This window comes from Odontesthes bonariensis, chromosome 16 (genome assembly GCF_027942865.1).
Source record: "Odontesthes bonariensis isolate fOdoBon6 chromosome 16, fOdoBon6.hap1, whole genome shotgun sequence".
NCBI lineage: Eukaryota > Metazoa > Chordata > Actinopteri > Atheriniformes > Atherinopsidae > Odontesthes > Odontesthes bonariensis.
This window is the reverse complement of record NC_134521.1, coordinates 22,049,777-22,070,666: the sequence shown is the minus strand read 5'-3', so window position 1 is coordinate 22,070,666 and position 20,890 is coordinate 22,049,777. Positions and strand designations below refer to the sequence as shown.

The following is a 20,890-nucleotide window of genomic DNA, read 5'->3' as shown; positions in this document are numbered from 1 at the left end:
TTTTTGTCTTTAGCCACCTTTTGTTTTTTTTTATATTTTATGCCTTTAATGGATAGACAGTTGTAGAGAGAGGAAGCAGGGGGCAGAGATATGGGGAAGACATGCAGCAAAGGGCCGTCCAATGCAGCGAGGACTGTAGCCTCTGTACATGGGGCGGCTGCTTAACCCACTACGCCACCGACCGCCCCTTTAGCCACCTTTTTAGTAACTATTTGATATAACAGGATGAATTTATTTTGTTTAAAACTTCCACTTTTAATCTGTTTTGAACAACTGTTCCTGTCATTTAAGAAAAACACCTTATACATAACAGATCATTTGGTGTAAAAGAACAGCTGCTCTCCACACACAGCTTTAGTCTTATGTACAATTCCTTTTATCACAGGCACACAAAAACAACAGAATCTGTTTATCTCTTTACCATTGTCTTTCAACTGCATCACGGTGGCTTCTGGTGCTTCAAAGCCAACATGAAGGTTTTTTTTTTTTGTTTTTCTTTACCAGTCTGACTTTGTGGATGCAAATGTACTGTTAAGAGGGTCGGCAGCTTCCAGGACACGAAGTTTTACAGTTGCTTGCACAGCCACCAAATGACAAAGCAACATAAAGTAATGACTGCCAATGCATTTTTAGCCTTTGTGTTGTTGCTTTTTTGCCAAAGGTCGATTTAACTGCGAGAGGCATCCAAGGGCAAGCACTGAACGAGCCCAACACAAAGTAGTACCTGTTGTCTTTGCCGTTCTGCAGCAGAGAGTGTCTGTCGGCGCCCGAGCGGTCTGTGCACACGTAGGTATTCCGGCGTGTCATGGTGCTTCCAGGGATGTTATTCTACACAGAGAGAGACAGTTTAGGAGACTGATATTAGCTAAGATTCTTAAAATACTCACAGGTGGACAGTTTTTCCTGACAGTGCTACTAGTGCACTAGAAGTGGAACACAGAGGTATGGTCCACATCTAAATATTTATCCTTTTATTCTTATTATTTTCTGTTTTTTGGAAAGAAGAATGTTGCTCAAGCTTCTTAACATAACTAAAGTGCACGTCCTTTACACAATACACCGAATAAAATGAGAAAGTCTTCAGCCAGAGACGGTTAGGAACGGTATACGAGGTCATTCCTGCCCACTGCAACAGCCTTACATGACTCCCTACAATGACTACTCGTCTTTTTTCCTTTTGGCTATTTACTTGATGTTGTCCAATAACACACTGTAGCGCTCTGGTTTCACTTTGCAATGCATCAAGGAAAACAATTACAAAGATAACCTGTTTCTACATCACAAGTCATGTAGAATTCTCCATTTAACATTTCCCGTCATCTCTAAGGTCGTTTAAACACTTCACATCTAGATTTCAAATCTCCTCAAAGAATACACAAAATATGAGATCATAAACTACGCGTCGTCATTTATCGAATCTCACAGCCTATTTTCGTATTTGAATCCTACCTTCAGAAAAAAAGAAAAAAAAAACGATGAAAAAGACGAATAAAATAAATTCAAGACAGAGAGAAGAATTGGGGGAAAACGTGGGAAAACACTACTTTAAAAATTTGTGCTACCCCATATAAAGAGGTAAAAAGGTTCTGCATGCAGTGGGGGGCAACATCAAAGAGTCTATAGAGAACGATTCAAATGAATAATAACACTCTTATTTTGTACGTACTTTTTAGACCACACCTGCCTTCAGTTTATCACACGGTAATGCAAAGAGAACACGACAAGCATCACAGAAGCCTTATCCAGCACCACACAGCAAATCTGATGTGAGCTCTGAGGATAAACACCAATTAATGAGTGCATTAACAAACTTGACCCATATCAGAGTTTTTGTTCATATTTAGGCTAATCTCCATTTAGCCATCGCGACTATGGCGCGACATGCGTTTCTTTTTTTACAACAACCCCATCTATATTTTGTCGATCAATATGCAAACCAGAGCTCCTCTCCTCAGAGAACCTGGTGCGAACAGCCTGAACCCTTTGCTTTGAGTTCCAACTTTATCCTCATGAAAAGGATTTGGGTCACTGACCGTGGTGGCGGTCATGTCTTTGCGGCGGTCCGGGATCTCCGACTTGTTGGGGTTGTTGGCACTGCTGACCATTGGGCTGGAGGGAGGGAGGCTGTGGCTCCCCATCACGCTGCAGCTGGCTTTACGCGAAGGCATCCGGCCCTCCCGCAGCTCCCGGTCGCCCGTGCTGGTCGGGCTCCGCTTGGGGTGCATGACGGGCATGGAAGGGCCGCCTTTGTTGTGGAGGACAGCAGGAGCACAGACAGACAGAGACTCATATAAGGAATATTCTGCGAAAGACTTATACGAGGAATAAACAGTGACTTGAATACGTTCCCACCGATTACAACAGCCAATAATTTGTAAAGTTGAAACTCTTCATTGAAACTTCCCTAAAAGGTTTTTCAATCATGGAAGTGCAATGAGACGACCGCTGGTATTTACTTCAATTACTTTCATTCCAAATATTAAACATTTTAGCGCCGCATTCCAGATTTAAATAAATGCATGACCCGGAAAGAAGTCACAGAAGAGAAGAGACTCACAGAAGTCACTGTGTCGTCGCTGCCTGTGGTAGGTGGAGGCACTGCGCTGGGTCTTGCTATGTGAGGAGGAGGAGGTGGAGGAGGAGGAGGAGCCAGTGGCTGAGGAGTGCTTGTTGGTCCCATTGGTGATGGGGCTGGGTCGTACCCTCGCCAGGGACAGGGTACTAGCAGTGCGGGCATCACTGCTCTCCTACGATGTCCCACAGGAAAAAGACAAGAGGATGTCAGAGAGTGTGGGGAGTTTGAAGCGTTGAACGTGAGGAGGAATGTGGATTTCAGCCTTCTAAATGTAAAAAGATTTAGCTTAGAAATGTGACAATGGGAGTCAGGTACCGATACTTTCCGAGATGTGAACACACATAGAATTAAAAGCTATCAAGCGTCAAATGTGGGTGCAGATTCTAAGTCCTGCTTATTCATTTATCATACAACATATGCCATCTTTTCTCCTTCTAACACTCTTCCTCTGAACTAAACCCACATCTACAAACAAAGAATTTAAATGAATGCAACATGAAATAAAACTTATGACAGTGAAAATTTTGCCATCTCAAGCGGCCTCTACCAGCTCTCCAGCACCTTCTGAGTGGTCACACTAAAGTTTTTCTTATGGGGGGAAAAGTCCATGGCTGAATTTTGCGTCCACAGATAGACTTCAATCAAAGTCTTTTGCTTGGTGCACAAATGTTCAATGGGTTCAAATCAACTTTCTTTAACATGCCCAAGGACAAAGGATCTGAATTTCAGCATCTTCACTAATCAACTTCATTGTATGTGCAGAACATAAATAAATCTAGAATTTATTTAAAAAAAAAAAAGCATGTTTGCTGTTGTGTTACATCACAACTTTGTGTTGTGGAACTTTGTAATGTTTGGAAACCGAGGATACAAACAGCTCCAGTTTTCACAGGAATCCGTATCCTTTCTCGCTTGATATAAGATGTCAGCTGCTCAACAGTCCACGGTTGTTGTTGTCTGGTTCTCCTCTACATGATGCCGCATATATCTGCTGCTGGCAAACACACTCTGCTTGGTTGGTAGATCCTCCAGAACGCTGTTACTTGTTTAGTCTATAGACTTTTCCATCTGTGTTTGCTCTCTTCTGTAGCTGCATCAAATTTTTCATTCGTTTACATTTTCTACATAAAATGGAGTTGGTCAGTAAAAACACTGAAAATTATTTATTTCAACTTGTGTCCGTTACATAAATAAGGGTTTTAACAAATGAACACATTTCCGATTGAAGTTTTTTTTGTCATTGCAGAATACTTCCAAACTAAAATCGGATTTTCATATATTATTTAAGAAATGTATGAGCGAGATGTCATGCACAGCACTCGTAAAGGATTCCTTACGTATGACGGCTACATGTATTGTTTTTTTCTTTTTGTACTTTGCTAAACATGTCGATGAGTTAGAAAAAGAGATTAACTTCACTTAAATGCTGTCGATTTCTTTTGAGACAACATTAAAAACACAGTTTGCATTTAAAAGGCTGTTTAAAAGGAGAAAAAAAAAGCGCCTCAAATTTAAAGCAATTTTGCGAGTTACTTTGGTAGGATTATCAGTGACTATAAATAAAACCAAAGCAGATGAACTCACGTCGCCTTTTCGGCCCAGCAGTAAGTAGGTGGCGGTGACCTCGTTGTATTTCTGATTAAGCAAAGAGTCTTTGATTTCCTCCGAAGTGAAGCCCATCCCGACCATCACCTCTGTGAGAACGCACGCAACCGAAAATGACAAGTTAAAAAAAGAAACTGTGAAGAAAAATAACTGGTATCACGACCTCATTAAAGCGAAGCTGACTCACCGATGCGAGCTGGATCGCTGTAGTCCTCAACAGGTTCTATATGGGGCTTCAGGTCATCCCCGTCATACCCTGTGTTTATCCACTTGTCCTTCATGACTTGCTGCAGAGACATAAAGATTGACAAGCCTCATTTGAGTTTGATTATCACAGAAGAAGCCTTTGCTGTTTTATTTTTATTTTTATGGGGGGTTGTTTTACGCCGCTTACCTCAAGGGTGCAGCGTTTGGAGGGATTGAGCACCAGGAATCGCCGAAGAATGCCCTCACAGTCAGTGGACATATAGAAGGGCACGCGGTACTTTCCCCTCAGCACGCGCTCCCTTAGCTCCTGTTGACGACATGAATTGCAAGTCACGCGTATAACACAGAAAAAAAAAAACTCGATCTAGGCGGTTACAAAATCTCATTTTAATAAACAGCGAAAGAGCAACTGCTGAGGTTTAAATAACGTAGAAGACAAAGAGACGACTTATTCATTGTGTATTAAAGGATTTCAAACAGCTATTAAGTTTGCTGCCAAGTTCAATTTGATGAAACAACTGTCTGCGACTGCCTGTTGTGTAGACACGTAAACCCCCACATCCTTCACTGCAGCACGCTATCAGATATGTGAGGGGTTTAAACTCACTTTTGTCTCCACCCGCTGGTAAAGCTTTGAGGGGTCATTCCCTGCCTTGTGCCAGAATTTGCAGAATAACTCCACTTTTGTGATATATTTACCTGCAGGTCCCACATCATAGTTCAATGACATTACAGAACACAAACAAACACATAATATTGGATGACACTTCAATGCTTTAATGATCAGTGAAGGTGACACATCCGAATCTCAATGGTCGAGACTTTTGAACAACACCAGGGTCCACTAACACACTGAGACAAAGCTGCGTGAAGAAGGTGAAGTCCCATTTATCATGATGTCTGCTCTCATGTGAGCGTGCATGAACACAGGACGGACACTTGAAGGTCTTTTCTTTAGAGCACATACAGACACACAGCCTACACAGCTTTCCAATCGCGATCAGCAGCTGATTTAGAGCGAGCAGAGGACACAGCAACCAACGGAAACCCAACCACTTGCTCTTTTTAAAGCTCGCATGACACAGATTTTCTTTTTTTTTTAAGTAGCTTTAGAAAATCATTGAAGTTCCCACAACAAGTATGTTTTCTGAACAATTGATGAACAAATGACAAGTGCAGTTCCCATCCGTTCTTTAAAAAGCGCTTTAAAGGGCATTTCAGCTCATCTCAGAGAAAAGGGTGGCTCTGATAAACCCACAACGATCAAACGGCGACGAACAGAAAAGTTTGTAGCTAATTAAAGTGACAAAGTAGTGAAGAGCAGAAAATAGCTCTACTCTAAATGAATGTAGGTGCATGTGTGCCACGTGTTTGAGGTTTGTAACATACAGTACTGTGCAAAGGTCATGGACAACCCCTAATTTCTTTATGTTTTGCTTCCAATCAGCCACATATTCTTGTAATCTTTTAAAGTGGTCTTGAGCAATCGCTCTCCAGGCTTTACGGAGGTCTTTCAAATTTTTCTCTGGACATTAGTTGCCTTTTTAACTTGTTCTCAGTCTAGTTCTTGTACATTTTAAGAGGAAAGTTTCTTCTTTTAAAGCAACTTAACACTGATCTTTGAACCATTTAAGCATTAAAAAAAATGCCCCTAATTTAAGGGATGGAGCAGTGTTCTGTCTACACATAACAGACAATTTAGCAAAGGACCCATTTTAATCTGTATCTTTAGGTACTTTGTAAGCAGCCTGTCACAAAGACACAACATTTGCTCTCATTTATTTAGCTGTGTCTCCAAACAAATACCAAAGATAACAATTCGACAGACTAGGTCAAGGTGATTCCCAAAATGTTATTGGCTGAAAACTTGGCATGTCTCACCATGGTGTGCAAAGTGTCCTCAAAACATTTGAGGAAACTGGACAAGAGGAGGACAGAAGAAGAAGTGGCAGGCCTAAAAAACTATCAACAGCAGATGACCAAAATCCAGCAAAGACCTGACACAGGACCTGAGAGAAGCATCTGGACCTTCAGCTGATCCATCTACTGTTGGCCCAAGCCTCATCAGAAATGGGCTCCATGGAAGGGTGGCTGTGAAGAAGCCATTGATAAGGAAGGGAAACAGGTAGAAAAGGCTGAGCTGTGGCAAAGGACACAAGAAGTGGACTGAAAATCAGTGGCAACAGGTCTTATGGAGGGATGAATCCTCCCCAGAGCCCGGACCTCAACATTACTGAAGCAGTGTGGGATCATCCTGACAGAGAACGGAACAAAAGGCAGCCAACATCCAAAGAACAGCTTTGGGATGTCCTTCAAGAAGCCTGGAGAACTATTCCTGAAGACTATTTAAAGAAATGACAAAAAGCTGGTCTAAGAGGGTTCAGATGTGTTGAAGAATAAAGCTGCTCAGAACAAATATTCACTTTCAAGGTTGTTAGAATTGTACAAATTCTGCTTTTCCTTATACATTCAATACTGCCTTAAATACCGTACTTCTTTCATGTTTTCACATAATCTAAAAATCCCTGCATCTATTTCACATTTTCCTGGCAATATATCAAAAATGAGGGCGAGCTCAAGATGTTTGCACAGCACTGTAAATTACAATTTTGTAACAGATGAATAACATGTTAGTCATTTCTGTATTCAAGGAAAACACTGTTCATCCAAAACAGATTAAAAGACAGAAACTCCTTCCTCCCTTCAACTTGCCTTCAGGTTCTGCCCATCAAAGGGCAGTGAGCCGCTGACCAGCGTGTAGAGGATTACTCCCAGACTCCAGACGTCCACCTCAGGCCCATCATACTTCTTTCCCTGGAAAAGCTCAGGCGCGGCATAGGGCGGCGAGCCACAGAACGTGTCCAGCTTGTTTCCCAGCGTGAACTCGTTGCTGAATCCGAAATCTGCAATCTTGATGTTGGCGTCGGCATCCAGCAGAAGGTTCTCCGCCTGAGTCGTGCATGCATTCAGAGGAAGTGGTGTTGATGGACAGGAGGAGGAAAGAAGAGCAGAAAAGGGAAGTATATGCGGACAAAACGTTGAGGGAGAGAAGAAGGAGCAGAGAAGAATATCCATTGAATGGGGGAGGAACGAAAACGTGGGGGGGATGTGCATGTTGGCTAACATCACAGATACTAGAAATGACTCATACTGTATATATATCAACGTTTGTTTGCTCTGGCGTCTTATTCAACTGTGATTAAGATGCTAAAGAGCCATTCTCAGTGACACAGATTAAGACTGGTCCCAGATTTTGCCTTTCATTTGAAGATAATCTGTCAGTGCTCGAAATGTTCAACTCTTGGACTTCCCTTAATCCCCCAAACACTTATCTCTGTAAGAATGCCCAAAACATCGTCTACCGCATCTCACCTTCAAATCTCTGTGGACAATGTTCTTCATGTGGCAGTAGTGGACAGCAGAGACAATCTGTGAACACAAGGACACAAACAAACCTGAAGTGCAGACCAAGAAAAGGAGCGACGGGTTCAATGTGGACATTGTAAGGTTAAGAGATTCTACCTGTCGAAATTTGGCTCTGGCTTCAACCTCCCTCATCCTCCCATGTGACACGAGGTAGTCAAACACTTCACCTGTGAGCAAGCACATCACTCATGTAATAAAGCCACGTGCATTATTTTTTATAGCGTTGGTTTATTAAATCCTGCTGATATACGCAATCATTTTCATTCACATCAATTCTGATATCAATATTTAATAAAGTGCAGCTTTCAATTTTACTATCCTCAAAGGAAGACTGCTGCAAAACAGAATTAAAGGAGTAGTTTAACATAATGGGTAGTGCATCTTCTCGCTCTGAGTTTGATGAGACGATCAATACTACTGTCATATCTGTCCACACAATATAAAGCTGCTGCCTGCTTACCATTTTAAACACTGAAAACACTAGAAAGCAAGAAGTCTAGGTCTGACCAAAGGTCTCAAGGTCTGCGAAAAAAGAACATCTTAGAGCTCCTGAATTTGTGTCCTATCTAGATAAGGCTCTTTTTGAAAGTAAGAAAGAATACTTTAAAAAGGCATGTGCTCGGTGGTTTTGCTGCTACAGGAAAATTTGGTCTGGCATGAGCACAAGCTAAGTGTGGCTAATATTAGCTAATGTTAGCAAGGTTTAAGAGATGCAGCTTGAAAAACTTCAAGTTCGATAATCTCCTTCTTCAAAGCTACTATATAATAACTAAATAGCAAATTTATATTTTAATCTCTTTGTACAATATTTTCGAACAACTTCTATTTAAAGAAAAGCAAGGAGGAGCTGCTCTGATTGGTCAGCTCTGCCAATCACTATGACAAATCAGATCAAACTCAAAATTCAATAAAGTCTTTCAGTGGATGCAAAATTAGCTTATTCCCCCAAGTGCAGGATGAGTCATCAACATTTTTAAGTGTTACTGAGAATCACAAACCTTAATTAGTAGTAAGAAACTTCCCTTTTTGTCAGAATACTGTATATTAGCCAACTTAAGCAAGACACAGTATATACAACCACTGATACATCTGATTTGATATAACTGGCAATTTATGACTGTGTCCCCCCTGAGGCCATTGTGGCTTTCATTTGGTTATTATCAGTTTTCAATAGCTACTACGATGAAAAAAGGAAAACTGAACTACTAAAATCAAGATAAAATGTGAAATGAGAATTGAAAACAATGAACTTGCATAAAGCCTGTGGATGTCAGTTGTTGGACATCATTCCTGAATACTCTTAGCCATTTGAACGGTTTTGATATTTCCAATTGAAAAGAATGGAAAATAAAGCAATGGGCAGCAGTAAGAGAAATCATGACTATAGCAGGGAACAAACCACAACCCTATGATTAATAAAACCACTACGACCCTTCTGGGCTGATCAGCTTTTGCACACATCGGAAAGTAACCATGGCCTTAAAGATTACAGCATTTTCTGCTTTCCACAAAGCCATGGCAAAAAAATCTTGCACGTTAGCATTATCGGCAAGTTTTTTTTAAAATTTGTTTATGCACCATAGGTCCCACCACAGCATTTCAATCAGGTTGAGGTCTGGACTTTGACTGGACCATTGCAACACTTTGATTCTTTTATTCTTCAGACATTCTGTTGTAGATTAGCTGCTGTGTTTGGGATCAGCCAAGCTTTAACTGTCAGACAGATGGCCTCATATTTGACTCTAGAATACTTTGGTATACAGAGGAGTTCATGGTGGACTCAAGACTGCAAGGTGTCCAGGTCTTGTGGCTGCAAAACAGGCTAAAATCCTAACGCCTCCTCTATTTTGCTTGATGGCTGGTATGAGGTGTTTGTGCTCTCCAAGAATGGTGCATTAGGACCAAACGTCTCCACCAGGTCTCATCTGTCCAAAGGACATTGCTCCAGAAGTCTGGTGGTTTGTTCAGATGTCATTTGTAGTCTTTTTGTAATTGTTCTGTCATGATCTTTGACATTTAACAAGCCAACTGAGACCTGTAGAGTCTGAGATGTAGCTCTTGGGTTTTTTGTAGTTTATCTGACCTTGGAGTGATCTTACTGGGACATCCACTCCTAAGTAGATTGACAATTGTCTTGAAGTTAGATTTTAATTGGTGCAAATGAGGTCAAAATCTCTCCAAATTAAGGTTGAAAAACCGGTTCCAGTGAGCACATCTCTCTACCATCTCTACACAGCCTGTCATCGTGGAAACATCTCCTTTTGACATCTCTTGAGATTCTGTGGGATTTACATAGTTAAACTCAAGTTACACCCTCCTTCACGTTATACCCTTCAAGTTACAACACGCTCTTGCAACCTGCAGACGAACTCTCTATCAGTTGGGAACACACATGAACAGCGGATAAGCTGCAAAATGTAACCATCAAAGGAGTAACTTCTCATAAATATGGATTCAGAGTTCCTGTGAAAAGATGAAAATATGTGTTCTGCATTTTTATCTGAAGTGTAATTATTGGGTTAGGGACAGTTGATTCAAAAGCTATCCCTATTCTCCTCTGTTTTGTGAAATCCCAGGGCTTTATCTGAAAATATGCTGTTTTGGCTCGGATGTGGCTGCGTCTTTCTGTCTGTAGAAACCGCCGTATAAAGGCGAACACAGTAACAATAATATTACTGCATTTATACAACATTTTCATGGTCAAACTGATTATTAATAGCTTAAGTTATTCAAAGTACATCAGTTCACTGACCTTTATCTATATTTTAACACCATCCAACTTTAACTATCTTTGTTTGTAGATTCCGGTCACTTAATGTGACATGGATCAACATTAGTGGGTTAACTTACCAACTACCACAGCTAGAAGTAGCAGTTGCTAACTGGAAGTAAACACTAGCTGCTCAAAAAAGTTCTGAGGGGGTTGGATGAACCACAACAAAACTGGATAAAAATGTTTCTTCCACTATTGTGGAACAGTGTCACTGTTATTTAATTTTATAATGCCACGTTCTAAGATAACTGTTACTAAAACTTTAAATACCCTTCGGCAGAGGCACGCTAATTGTTGCCCCCATTTTCAGTACTTTTGCACAGCTGTTTTAAGCAAGAGAGTCATGAATTCTCTCATTAAACACACGAAGCAAAGAAACAATTTACAAAAATCCAACACAAATATATTTACACTGTGAAACAAATGGCAAAAAAAGTACAAAAATGATTCCAAAAGCAACTCTTTAAAGTTTCATCGATGTCTAATCATCGGCTGTTTGCAAACTCCGCCGCGGTTCAACACCCTAATGCGTCTTTCTCCCTTAACTTAAAGTAATACAGGCCACATTAAAAACTATGCCTGTGATATTCTCCAAGGCCACAGTAGGTAAATGATCTAATCAGAGCCACAAACAGTTTGGTGACAGGAAACCGACATAAAATGCAACATAAAATAAACAAGACATCAGACGCAGTGTGTGGGCATTACTACTGAAATTATATATAATGTACTTTTACACAACAGCACAGTTATCGCAGAGAGGCTGCCCAGTTATTCATGTTGTGGTTCCATACTCTTCATTAAAGATTCCCTTTCATATTGGAGATAAAATGCTGACCATTTTTCAACTGTTTTTACTGTAAACTCTCTCAATGTCTTAATCTGTGTGGCGTCTCGATGAAAAATAATGAAAAAAATACGACTAATTCATTAAATCTTTAAGTTAACAGAGAGGAAACACTATTTATGTTTGAGAAACAGGAGAAGTAGTAGATTGACTCTATTCAGGCACTAGGTGTGGGTTGGGAATGATTTAGCAGTTTATTCTGGCAAGCAAAGATAACTGACTTCTGACTAACTGTATTTTTTTTGTATTTAGTAGTGAGAATGAAAATCATGTAAACACAGAGCAAAAAATATCCCCTCAGAGGAACCACTTCTTCTTTTTGTGATCATTAGATACCGTGTTTAATGATAAAATGATCCAAATACTGATCACACACATTTCCTGAATTTCCCAAATTGCATTTTAACAAAGTTTTCAGACTTCTGCATCATTTTCTCCATCGTCACATGACTTCATTACCGTAACTGCCAGTGTACTCACCTCCACTGGCATACTCCATGACCAGGTAAAGGGTTTTTTCAGTCTCAATCACCTCAAACAGCTGCACTGTAGCCAAAAAACAGAACAAGGTTAAGAGTCAAATGTAGATATCAATAAATAAATAAATACATGCACAGATCCTGCTGACATTATAGATAAGAATGCAGCCATCTGCCCGTCTTATTGCAGAGGCTTTGATTCGTGTGACATTTCAGCTTTGGAATATCCAACCTCCTGATCTCTAGGTGAGGCTACAGATCAGTCAACAAATGTATACTGATGTACGACTTAGTGAAAGGATCCAACTTCTCTCTGGTCGCACACACACACACATGCATGCATAAACGCATAGACAAACATAAAGCTTGATCATATGTGTGTCTTACCTATGTTAGGGTGATTCAAGCCTTTCATTATTCGTACCTCCCGAAAAAGCTGGAAGAAGAAACAAATTTTTATTATCGTGATGATGAATGAGCCTGATGTTCATCAGAAGAAATATACTTTAAGAGAGATCCGTTGCAGTAGAGGTGGAGCTTCTTGGCATTTTGAATCTTAAATTATATTTGATACTTTTTAGCCCTGGACAACTGGTTATAAGCTGGGAACTTGGATTTGAGCTGAATTATGGCACGTATGACTACATGCGTTTTGAAAACGAATCCACAGAAGGGATCAAAAGAATATCTTCATCTCTGGTGCACAAATTTGAAAAACATGTCTTTTGAAAGTCTATTACATGTATGATAACTAAATCAATGGAATACACTTGATTCAGTGCTAACATAGCATTGCACAGTACTACGTCGAGTACTGCAAAAAAGTCTTAAACCTCCCGTCTTATCTTTACATATTGCCAGATAAATGGGGATAAGTGCAGCTATGTATTCAAACATGTACAAGAATAAATGGAAATACAGCACATAAAGGCTAAGAGTCTGGACAATTCTAACTGGTTAGACAAGCTTTCTGTCATTTCTTTAAGTATTCTGCAGGAATAGTTCTCCAGGCTTCTTGAAGGACATCCCAAAGCTCTTCTTTGGATGTGGGCTGCCTTTTGTTCCGTTCTCTGTCAGGATGATCCCACACTGCTTCGATATTGTTGAGGTCCGGGCTCTGGGGAGGATTCATCCCTCCATAAGACCTGTTGCCACTGATTTTCAGGCTACTTCTTGTGTCATTTGGCACAGCTCAGCCTTTTCTCCCTCTTTCCCTTCCTTAAGAATGGCTTCCTGACAGCCACCCTTCCATGGAGATCATTTCTAATGAGGCTTGGGCCAACAAGCTAAATTATTATCAGTAAATTCTCAAGTGAAGCCAATGAAATCTGTTGGAAATATAACTTCTCAAACTCGTTGATGTACCGTCGTTTGAGCTGCTGAAACCATACTTTGACCAGTGCGAGCACACAATTCCATGCTTAAATTAACAGTATCCGTTTGAGAATTTGTGAATTCCTCATCTTTATTAAAAGAACCACAACAAGAAGCCCACGCACAACTGTGATGAATCTGCAGCCAGCTTCTCCTCCTCTGAGCACAGCTCCCATGTCTACAGTGAGAGATGTGTTTCTACACTTGTGTCAGAGCAGCAGAGGGGATTAAATCCGAGCCAGCTCCCTCGATTTCATGTAAATAACAGCATGCTCCATCAACAAAAGGCCATCATTGAAAACCTCATCTCTCTCATCTACATCGTCCAAAAAAACAATAGAAAAAAATTAAAAAATTATGGTGTGATGAGCTCCTCTTTTCTACTCCCCTTCTTTTTCCAGAATCCCCCCCCCATTCTCTCCTCCTTCATTCAGTTCTTGTAGCAGTCTTCTTCTTTAGCAGCGCCTGACGTCACTGTTGCCATAGCAACCCAGGTATTAAGACCGGGCTCTCTCCCAGCTTTTCCAGCTGTGCTAGAGGGAATCTTGGGATACGTGGTGCTGAGACATCTTATCATCCGGACCGACCCATTAATTCCCTGCTCGTAACGGCCACACTGAGGGGCAAGATGAGTCAAAACAGCAAACAATCCCCTGGCAACATGGTCGACCCTTTTCATGGGTACCGACAGGACTGCACATGCTCTGTGGCAGTAAGGCTCCTCTAGTAACTCCTGGCTGGAATTCAAATCTAAGAGATGGTAACAAATCACATCAAAATGGAGGTTTTTGTTTGGATGTGTCTTTTAAAAACAAACTTAAAAGGGATTTAATCTGATTTCTAACTGAAATATTTTCGGGTTTTAAAGTGCAACTCGAAATCTGAGAGAAATCCTCCTTCATGGATGTTTAGTTTTGATTTTTTTCATTTGCGATTTTCACTTCCCTCAATCTATGTCGTGCTCTTCTAACCCATGCAACAATGCACCCCCCCCCCCCCCCCCATTCGTTCTCCCATCTACATACATTACTGTCCAGATTATGCTAATACAGTCCCTTTCAAGTCTTGAGTCCTAAGGATTTTCCCAAGCCCACGGGCACGTAAAGAAGTCTGCTATCATCACTGGCCAATTGTAGCGCTCTCTTTCCAATCAGCAACCAACTGTCTTCCCACAATTCTGTCCTAGATGTTGCACCCAACTCTCTCACAGGAGAGTCCAAGAAAAGCACCTGGCAGAAAGATGGGATCACATGAAAGTACGGATTACACTTCCTGCAAAGCAGTGTTACACCCGAGCCAGGTAAGGTAAAGAAAATCCATATTTTTTATCCTAATATAAGACGCATAAATACAACCAGTCAAAATCTCAGGATTACAGGAAGCCAGAGACCAAAAGGGCAAAGGGATGTAAAGAAAAATTGTATTCCTGTATAAAGCCTTGACAATACTGTAACAGTGTAAGGTCACTGATATTCCTGCAAAGGAAAAGATTGATTTAAAAAAAAAAAAAAAAAAAAAACATATATCAATAATCTTCATCTGCTGTTTAATTTGGTCGAATCTCCTTAAACATTTTTGTAATGAACCAACTAAAGAAGTGACTCTGTATGTTCTTTATGTAGAAGGCTATGCAGACATTTTCCTGTCGAGCACAATCACACGCAGCACACCCATATAGAGCTTGATTATTCCATCCCTGATTTGATCCTTTTGGTGTGTTCACTTCTTCATCACAGGTACAGGAGCCTGTGATGGTCAAAGGAGGTGAAAAGGAAAAAGAAAGAGGAAGAAGAGACTTGTGGCCAAATGATAGTGACACTTGAGCTCGTATAAGCAGCACTGCAGGATGTTTTTGTCTTTCTAAGCTTCCCCTCACATGTGCTCTTCCACATCACAGTTCTGTACCTGATAATGTGCTGTGCAGCTGCACGAGGTGTCACCGAGCCGAGTGTGATCAACTCATGATAAATTGTCTTCACGTGTCTGGATATCCTAAACAAGTTTGCCGCTCCAGTTGTGCCAGAAAGAAAACCAGGAGCCTAAAAGTGCCACGTAACTGACAGACACCGCTCGCCTTCCCACATGAACAGTGACCAATCCCATCTCAGTCAGCCTCTAAAGCGCTGCAAAAATCCCAGCTCCCTTTGTTATCCACAGACACGTGTGTCCAGGGATGACAAATTAAGAAGACACGCACACACCCATAAGGGAGGAAGCATGGGTTGGGTGACCGCGGTTTGCCGAGATGAGTCACCCGCCTCTCAGGGCAGTGATTAGCCAAGAGAGAGACGAGAGATGATATGTGGAGCAGAGGTGTCCCCTCGCTCCCATCCAGTCCCTCGCACCTGCCAAATATCATCACATCCCACGAGCCCCTTCTCCATCAGCTGCTCTCCCATTCCTGCCCCTTCTGCTGAGGAGAAACCTGCCCCCCCCCCCCCCAACAACCTATCGGTGTTCTGTTCAACTCAATCACAACAACAAAAAATGACGACGTCTGTATTTCGAATGCTTTGTTGCTGCTGCGGCTAATGAAGACGGACAGCTTTTCAGACAGAGCAGCGTCGTATTCCGTGCCCGAAAACCCGACACGGATATTCCTTAAACAATCGATCAGTAAAGAGGAAAACTCACCTTTTGTAGGCTGGTTGGGTTCAACTGAGTTTTGTCAATGATTTTAATTGCAACCTGGAAGAGACATGAAGAAGAGATGAAAAAGTATCAGCATCCAACCATGAAATACGGATGGATAGAAATGCCACAAAAAGTGTAAATCTAGAAAAAAAAAGAAAAAAAAAAGCATCTTCAAGTATTTTCATATTATTTGTTAATCTAGTGTGACATACAGATAGACCAGTAGATCGATAGAGATATACTTTTTAAAACATATATATTGAAAGCAAATATTGTCGTCTGTATTTTTTTCAGATGCTTTTTTTTCTTCTTTGTATTTCTCTTTTTTGTTCCCCGGTTCTTTAGCCACCATCACTTTGCAAATCAGTTTGGGTTGGTGATCAATACGCAAAGCTTTGGGTTGTACCAACTGCCCAACAGAATAAAGGAATTCAAATGTAAATAAAAAAAGGCTCTGCTAGGAGCTGGCTTTGGATTGGTTTATCAGCTGCGTAGTTGGAAAGCTGGCATCTCTTAGATTTTTGGATTTGGGGGGGTAAAAAAGAATAAATCAATTGAGAAGTTTCAAAAAGCAATTTGGAACATAACAGGATTGAAATTACATTTAAAAAAAAAAATATATATATATATATATATATATACATATATATATATATATATATATAGAGAGAGAGAGAGAGAGAGAGAGAGAGAGAGACTGAGTATTTTTCATGCAAAATCAATCTATTTTCATGTTATTCTATTTCTTAACTTTATAAGAAATGAATACATGATGATACGTGAAAATGTCTGCAATCTTTTTCTTTTTAATGTGGTTCTTGTAATGTATTTCAGTATATTTCAACATTTTATTTTTGTTTTTCATATTTATTCCTCTGTGTTTCCTTTGCTATTCACTCATTCCATACTTAAGCCCTTCCTGCTGATGGCACTGATCCATATCTACTTTATAAGCACTCAACAAAGTTTAAAAAATATCATTCAACAGAAAGTATCTAGATCACACTCTAAAGCAAGTAAATGTTGACTTATGTCAACTACATCTGAGGGATATGAGGGAGCGGATGCGAGGACAGTGGTTGTCTCCAAACCTGTAGTCAAGTGTATTTGAGTGTTTTTTAATCCCTTCTGGCTCGAAATGGTGCAGCTCAGACTATAACCACCGAGGAAAATCCCCTGGTTTCCAACTGGTTTACCCTGCCTAAAAATGATTCTTTCAGTAATTAAGATAATCTACCGTATTTTACATTCACTGCTCAGTGTGACATCAGTCATATCCGTTTGTTTAACAGTTTTCAATCAAGCCAAAAAGGGTTTTATTCTAAGGGCTCCCTTCCATAGTTGGGAATAATGCAGCAGGAAATTTCAGGAAGTCACACAATCCAATCGGACATTCTTTTAAACTACCATCCAACATTTTGTTTTTGGTGGCTTGGAAGTGATCTATAAAGATTTATCAAACATTTCATACAACATTTACATATACAATATGAAAAATACAAGGCATTTACTTTGTGGTGCAATACTATTCATTCTATTCAGACTTGTGAATTTCTTGCGCAATGCTATTGATGCTATTGATGGTATTTCGTGGCTACTTATTCATTCAGTATACATAATTCATATATTTTGTTTTAATTTTCTTTTAAGCACAACTTGGATTGTGTGTGGATGTGTCATTATTTATCTTTTTCTGTATATATCAGAGTCTGTTTTAGGCAGTGCACTGAAATTTTTCATTCTATTCTTCTACATGCAGAATAAATACTTTATCAGTGGTGAATTAAACATACTGAATTTATGTATAATTCAGGGTTTAGATATTGCAAAATATAACTCGTAAAATCTGCCTCTTGAATATAAAGTTCCAGCCGATGTATTCATGAGAAGGTGTGTCCAAACGTTTCACTCACACTGTGTACACTTCCTTCTCCTACAAATATCAGTTTTTCTCAATCATCCGTCTACAACACCTCCATCTCCTTATCCCCATCCTCCCAACCTCCTTTGCCCCCGCCTCTCACCTCCCTGCCCGTCAGGATGTGGCGGGCCAGCTTGACCTTGGCGAAGTTTCCCTTGCCGATGGTCTTGAGCAGGCGGTAGTTGCCGATGTGTGGCTGCTCATCGGAGCAGGAGGCGATGGAGTTCCTGCACCGGGCACCCAGAGAGCGGCTGGACTGGCTGGTGGTCTTGTCTGAGCGACTGGCCCCCAGTGACACATGCTGGAAGAAAAGAACAGGGAGAGGGGTTAGAGAGAGGAGAAAGGGGATCTCCAACTATGCCAACACATGTGTGACACAGTGCAGCAGCACCAGCAGCCGGAGGAGGACCTCTGTGACTTTCATCCTTGTCCATAGGTTGTCTCTGCAGCCTGATCATGAAACTGTCTCTCACTCTGCTGCATTTAGAGAAGGGACTGTTGGTTAGTGGCTACTTCACAGATGACTTTATCACTGGCATACTCTACACAGGCATCAACGCTTCCAACACGCAACCCGGCTTTGTGTATAATCTACTGGTGGGTTGAGAGAGCTACACGTTGGTGCAATCACTCCACCAGATGTTCAGCTCATAAAGACATAAAGGAGCGATGCTGAGTTGAGCTCCATGTGAGTACATGCCTCTGGTTTCTGGGTTAACAGCTGTTGTCCAGCACATGAACATACTGCTTCCATTTTGGGTTCAGCGTCATCTTCCTCAGAAGTCTGCTACTTGACTGCTTAAGGATGCCTTCATGCAGTACGACAGACGAGGAAGGTTATACTGTTGCAGCTGTGAGTGGAAGTTTTCAAAGCCCTGTTAACAGTTTGCCTCTTGACTAAAAGGCTTCAGATCATCGCTGTGCAGTGCTGATAGCCCCAAAGCTTTAGCCACAAATCGGACAATAGAAATTTAGACAAAGTGTCTCTGCAGTAGCATCTGGTCATGTGACAAATCAAGATACAGAGAAGGAAAGACAAAAGATGGGAATTACACGCCAGATATGACAAAACCCAGCCATCTCCAAGAAAAAGGGGCAAAAAGATGTCGCAGGAAGATAAAGGATTACTAGTGCAAAGAAGCATGTCGAAGGAAAGAGTAAATAAAGGGAGCAGATGCCGGCACAGTGGTCCCTGGCCAGTCCCAGGCCTGAAGGCATCACACTTTCACCCCCCCAGCATGTCATCTCGCTTGCAGCTCCACGAAAACACTTACAAACACAACCACGCAGCCTTCCGCCCCACCATCAGACACTCCCTCCTCCCCATGCTTCCATTCCTGTTCCCACACCCCAACCTACAGTACAGACAGTTGGACCCCTTCTAAACAATCTCCAACTGGTCCCTGCCAGCCACACTGGAGGCGCACACAGCAGGCAGCAGAGCGCATTAATCTGCCAGCAACAGTACGTTGCACATCAAGCCAAGTCTCACCTGTGCCATCATGGCAAGGTAACATTTTATCCGCTCAATTCACTCATCTATCATCATCGCTTAATTGCAGAGCGATGACAGACGCACACACACACACACACACAGTCATCGACTGACTGAACCACCCCGGTTATTGAAAGCTATACTAACAAACAGATGGGGGAGACTTGACTGAAGCGTTTAGAGCGTTGAATTAACCGACATGGCTCAAAAAGATGGCTCATATTCGAAACCTGTCTTAGCTTGTCCCTTTCCATAAGGCCGCAACTGTTTGCCACTGTAGCTATATGTATGGCGCTGTCTGACACCCACTGGCTTTGGGGTTGGGCGCTTTTTGTAGGCTGCGCAGCAATGGACTGCACATCATTTTACGCAGTAATCCCCCTCGCTTCCAAACGAACAACCCAGATATTCCGTATACGTATATTTTGGCCTCCTGTGCTGTCGTCCTATCCATCTGATTTAAAGGGAAAAGCGCGCGCACACACACACACACACACACAGTGAAGCAAGCAAGGAGTATAATGTGACATCACTATCTCTCCCCAACGATATAACAAGAGGTGACGGCTGGTTTTCAGGCTTCCTGCGCATATTCGTATGCAGATGGTCTCATTCCGGGCTGCACATCATCTCCTTGCCTGCACACACACTCAAGGTTAGCTCTTTTCTGAAGAGCCTGCTCTGCTTAACTATCCATCCACCATCAAATCCTGAGTCTTTCCGTCCAACGAGGAAAAATAGCACCATCTAACCCCCCCATCCCCGCCACCTCACCCCCTCTCCTCTCCCCCTGCACTGTGATTAAAACCAGAGAATACCAAAGGTCTTAGGGGTATCTTTGCTAAGACATGCACGATTTATCATTTGCATGCACACAAACACAGCAATTGTACTTACATGTTCCCCTGTGCTCCTGTCGTTTCCAGACGGTAATGCAGATCGAGAAGACATGTTGTTTCCTTTCTCCTTTATGTTTTCCCTGAGTAATCACGGTGCGTTTGCGCGGACAGTATTTACAGGCTCCACAGACAGAATAACATCCGCAGATGCGACCCACCGTCCCAAATCAATCTGCCTCTTCTCCAACCGACCGACGAGCCGTGCTCGAGAGGAGACCTCTGGCTGTCATGGCAGCAATGGATATGTGGAAGGGGGGGTGTCCTCAAACAAGCTGCATTTTCCACCATGCACCTTGCAAAGATAGAGGGCCGATCAGCGATGCAGCGAACGCAATTCAATGCAAATCCCGAACATGGAAGAGGTGCTAAAATGCGGTGATGTTTGGCCGGAGCCCAGCGTCTCTGTGGCGACTCTCCACCCCCTGCCTCATTTCACCATACAAAACAAACACGGCACCAGCTGGATGTGTGTCATCTCGGTTGGTCATAATACTGACCGATTTAATCTTTCACTTGATCCCCGCGTCGCCAATGCAAACCAGTTCCGCTTTGCAGCCGCTCGAAGGGAAACAGCCTGCGGTGCAGCGGGGGGGGAGACGGCCGAAATGTTCAGAAATCGGTATTCCCGGTCGGTCAGATGCGCACAACCATCAGG

The 20,890-nt window shown here is 41.8% G+C and overlaps 1 protein-coding gene across 4 annotated transcripts in view; it reads right to left on the bottom strand.

The window, feature by feature from the left end:
* The window catches only part of mark4a (MAP/microtubule affinity-regulating kinase 4a), a 27,776-nt gene extending 6,886 nt beyond the window's left edge, over positions 1–20,890 (bottom strand). For 3 of the 4 annotated variants that reach the window (XR_012773102.1, XM_075486601.1, XM_075486603.1), the window contains exons 1-14: positions 20,234–20,890; positions 17,945–18,142; positions 15,921–15,974; positions 12,300–12,348; positions 11,914–11,979; positions 7,910–7,980; positions 7,760–7,816; positions 7,100–7,336; positions 4,575–4,694; positions 4,368–4,467; positions 4,160–4,269; positions 2,558–2,747; positions 2,034–2,245; positions 725–828 (exon numbers count right to left, since the gene is read on the bottom strand). Coding sequence is in view for 3 of the 4 variants with exons in the window: in XM_075486601.1 (XP_075342716.1) it covers positions 725–828; positions 2,034–2,245; positions 2,558–2,747; positions 4,160–4,269; positions 4,368–4,467; positions 4,575–4,694; positions 7,100–7,336; positions 7,760–7,816; positions 7,910–7,980; positions 11,914–11,979; positions 12,300–12,348; positions 15,921–15,974; positions 17,945–18,142; positions 20,234–20,287 (1,622 nt within the window). In the remaining variant the exon portion in view is untranslated. Of the gene's footprint in view, positions 1–724; positions 829–2,033; positions 2,246–2,557; positions 2,748–4,159; positions 4,270–4,367; positions 4,468–4,574; positions 4,695–7,099; positions 7,337–7,759; positions 7,817–7,909; positions 7,981–11,913; positions 11,980–12,299; positions 12,349–15,920; positions 15,975–17,944; positions 18,143–18,232; positions 18,970–20,233 lie in introns of those variants that run through there. The other variant, XM_075486602.1, reaches the window with a different exon arrangement.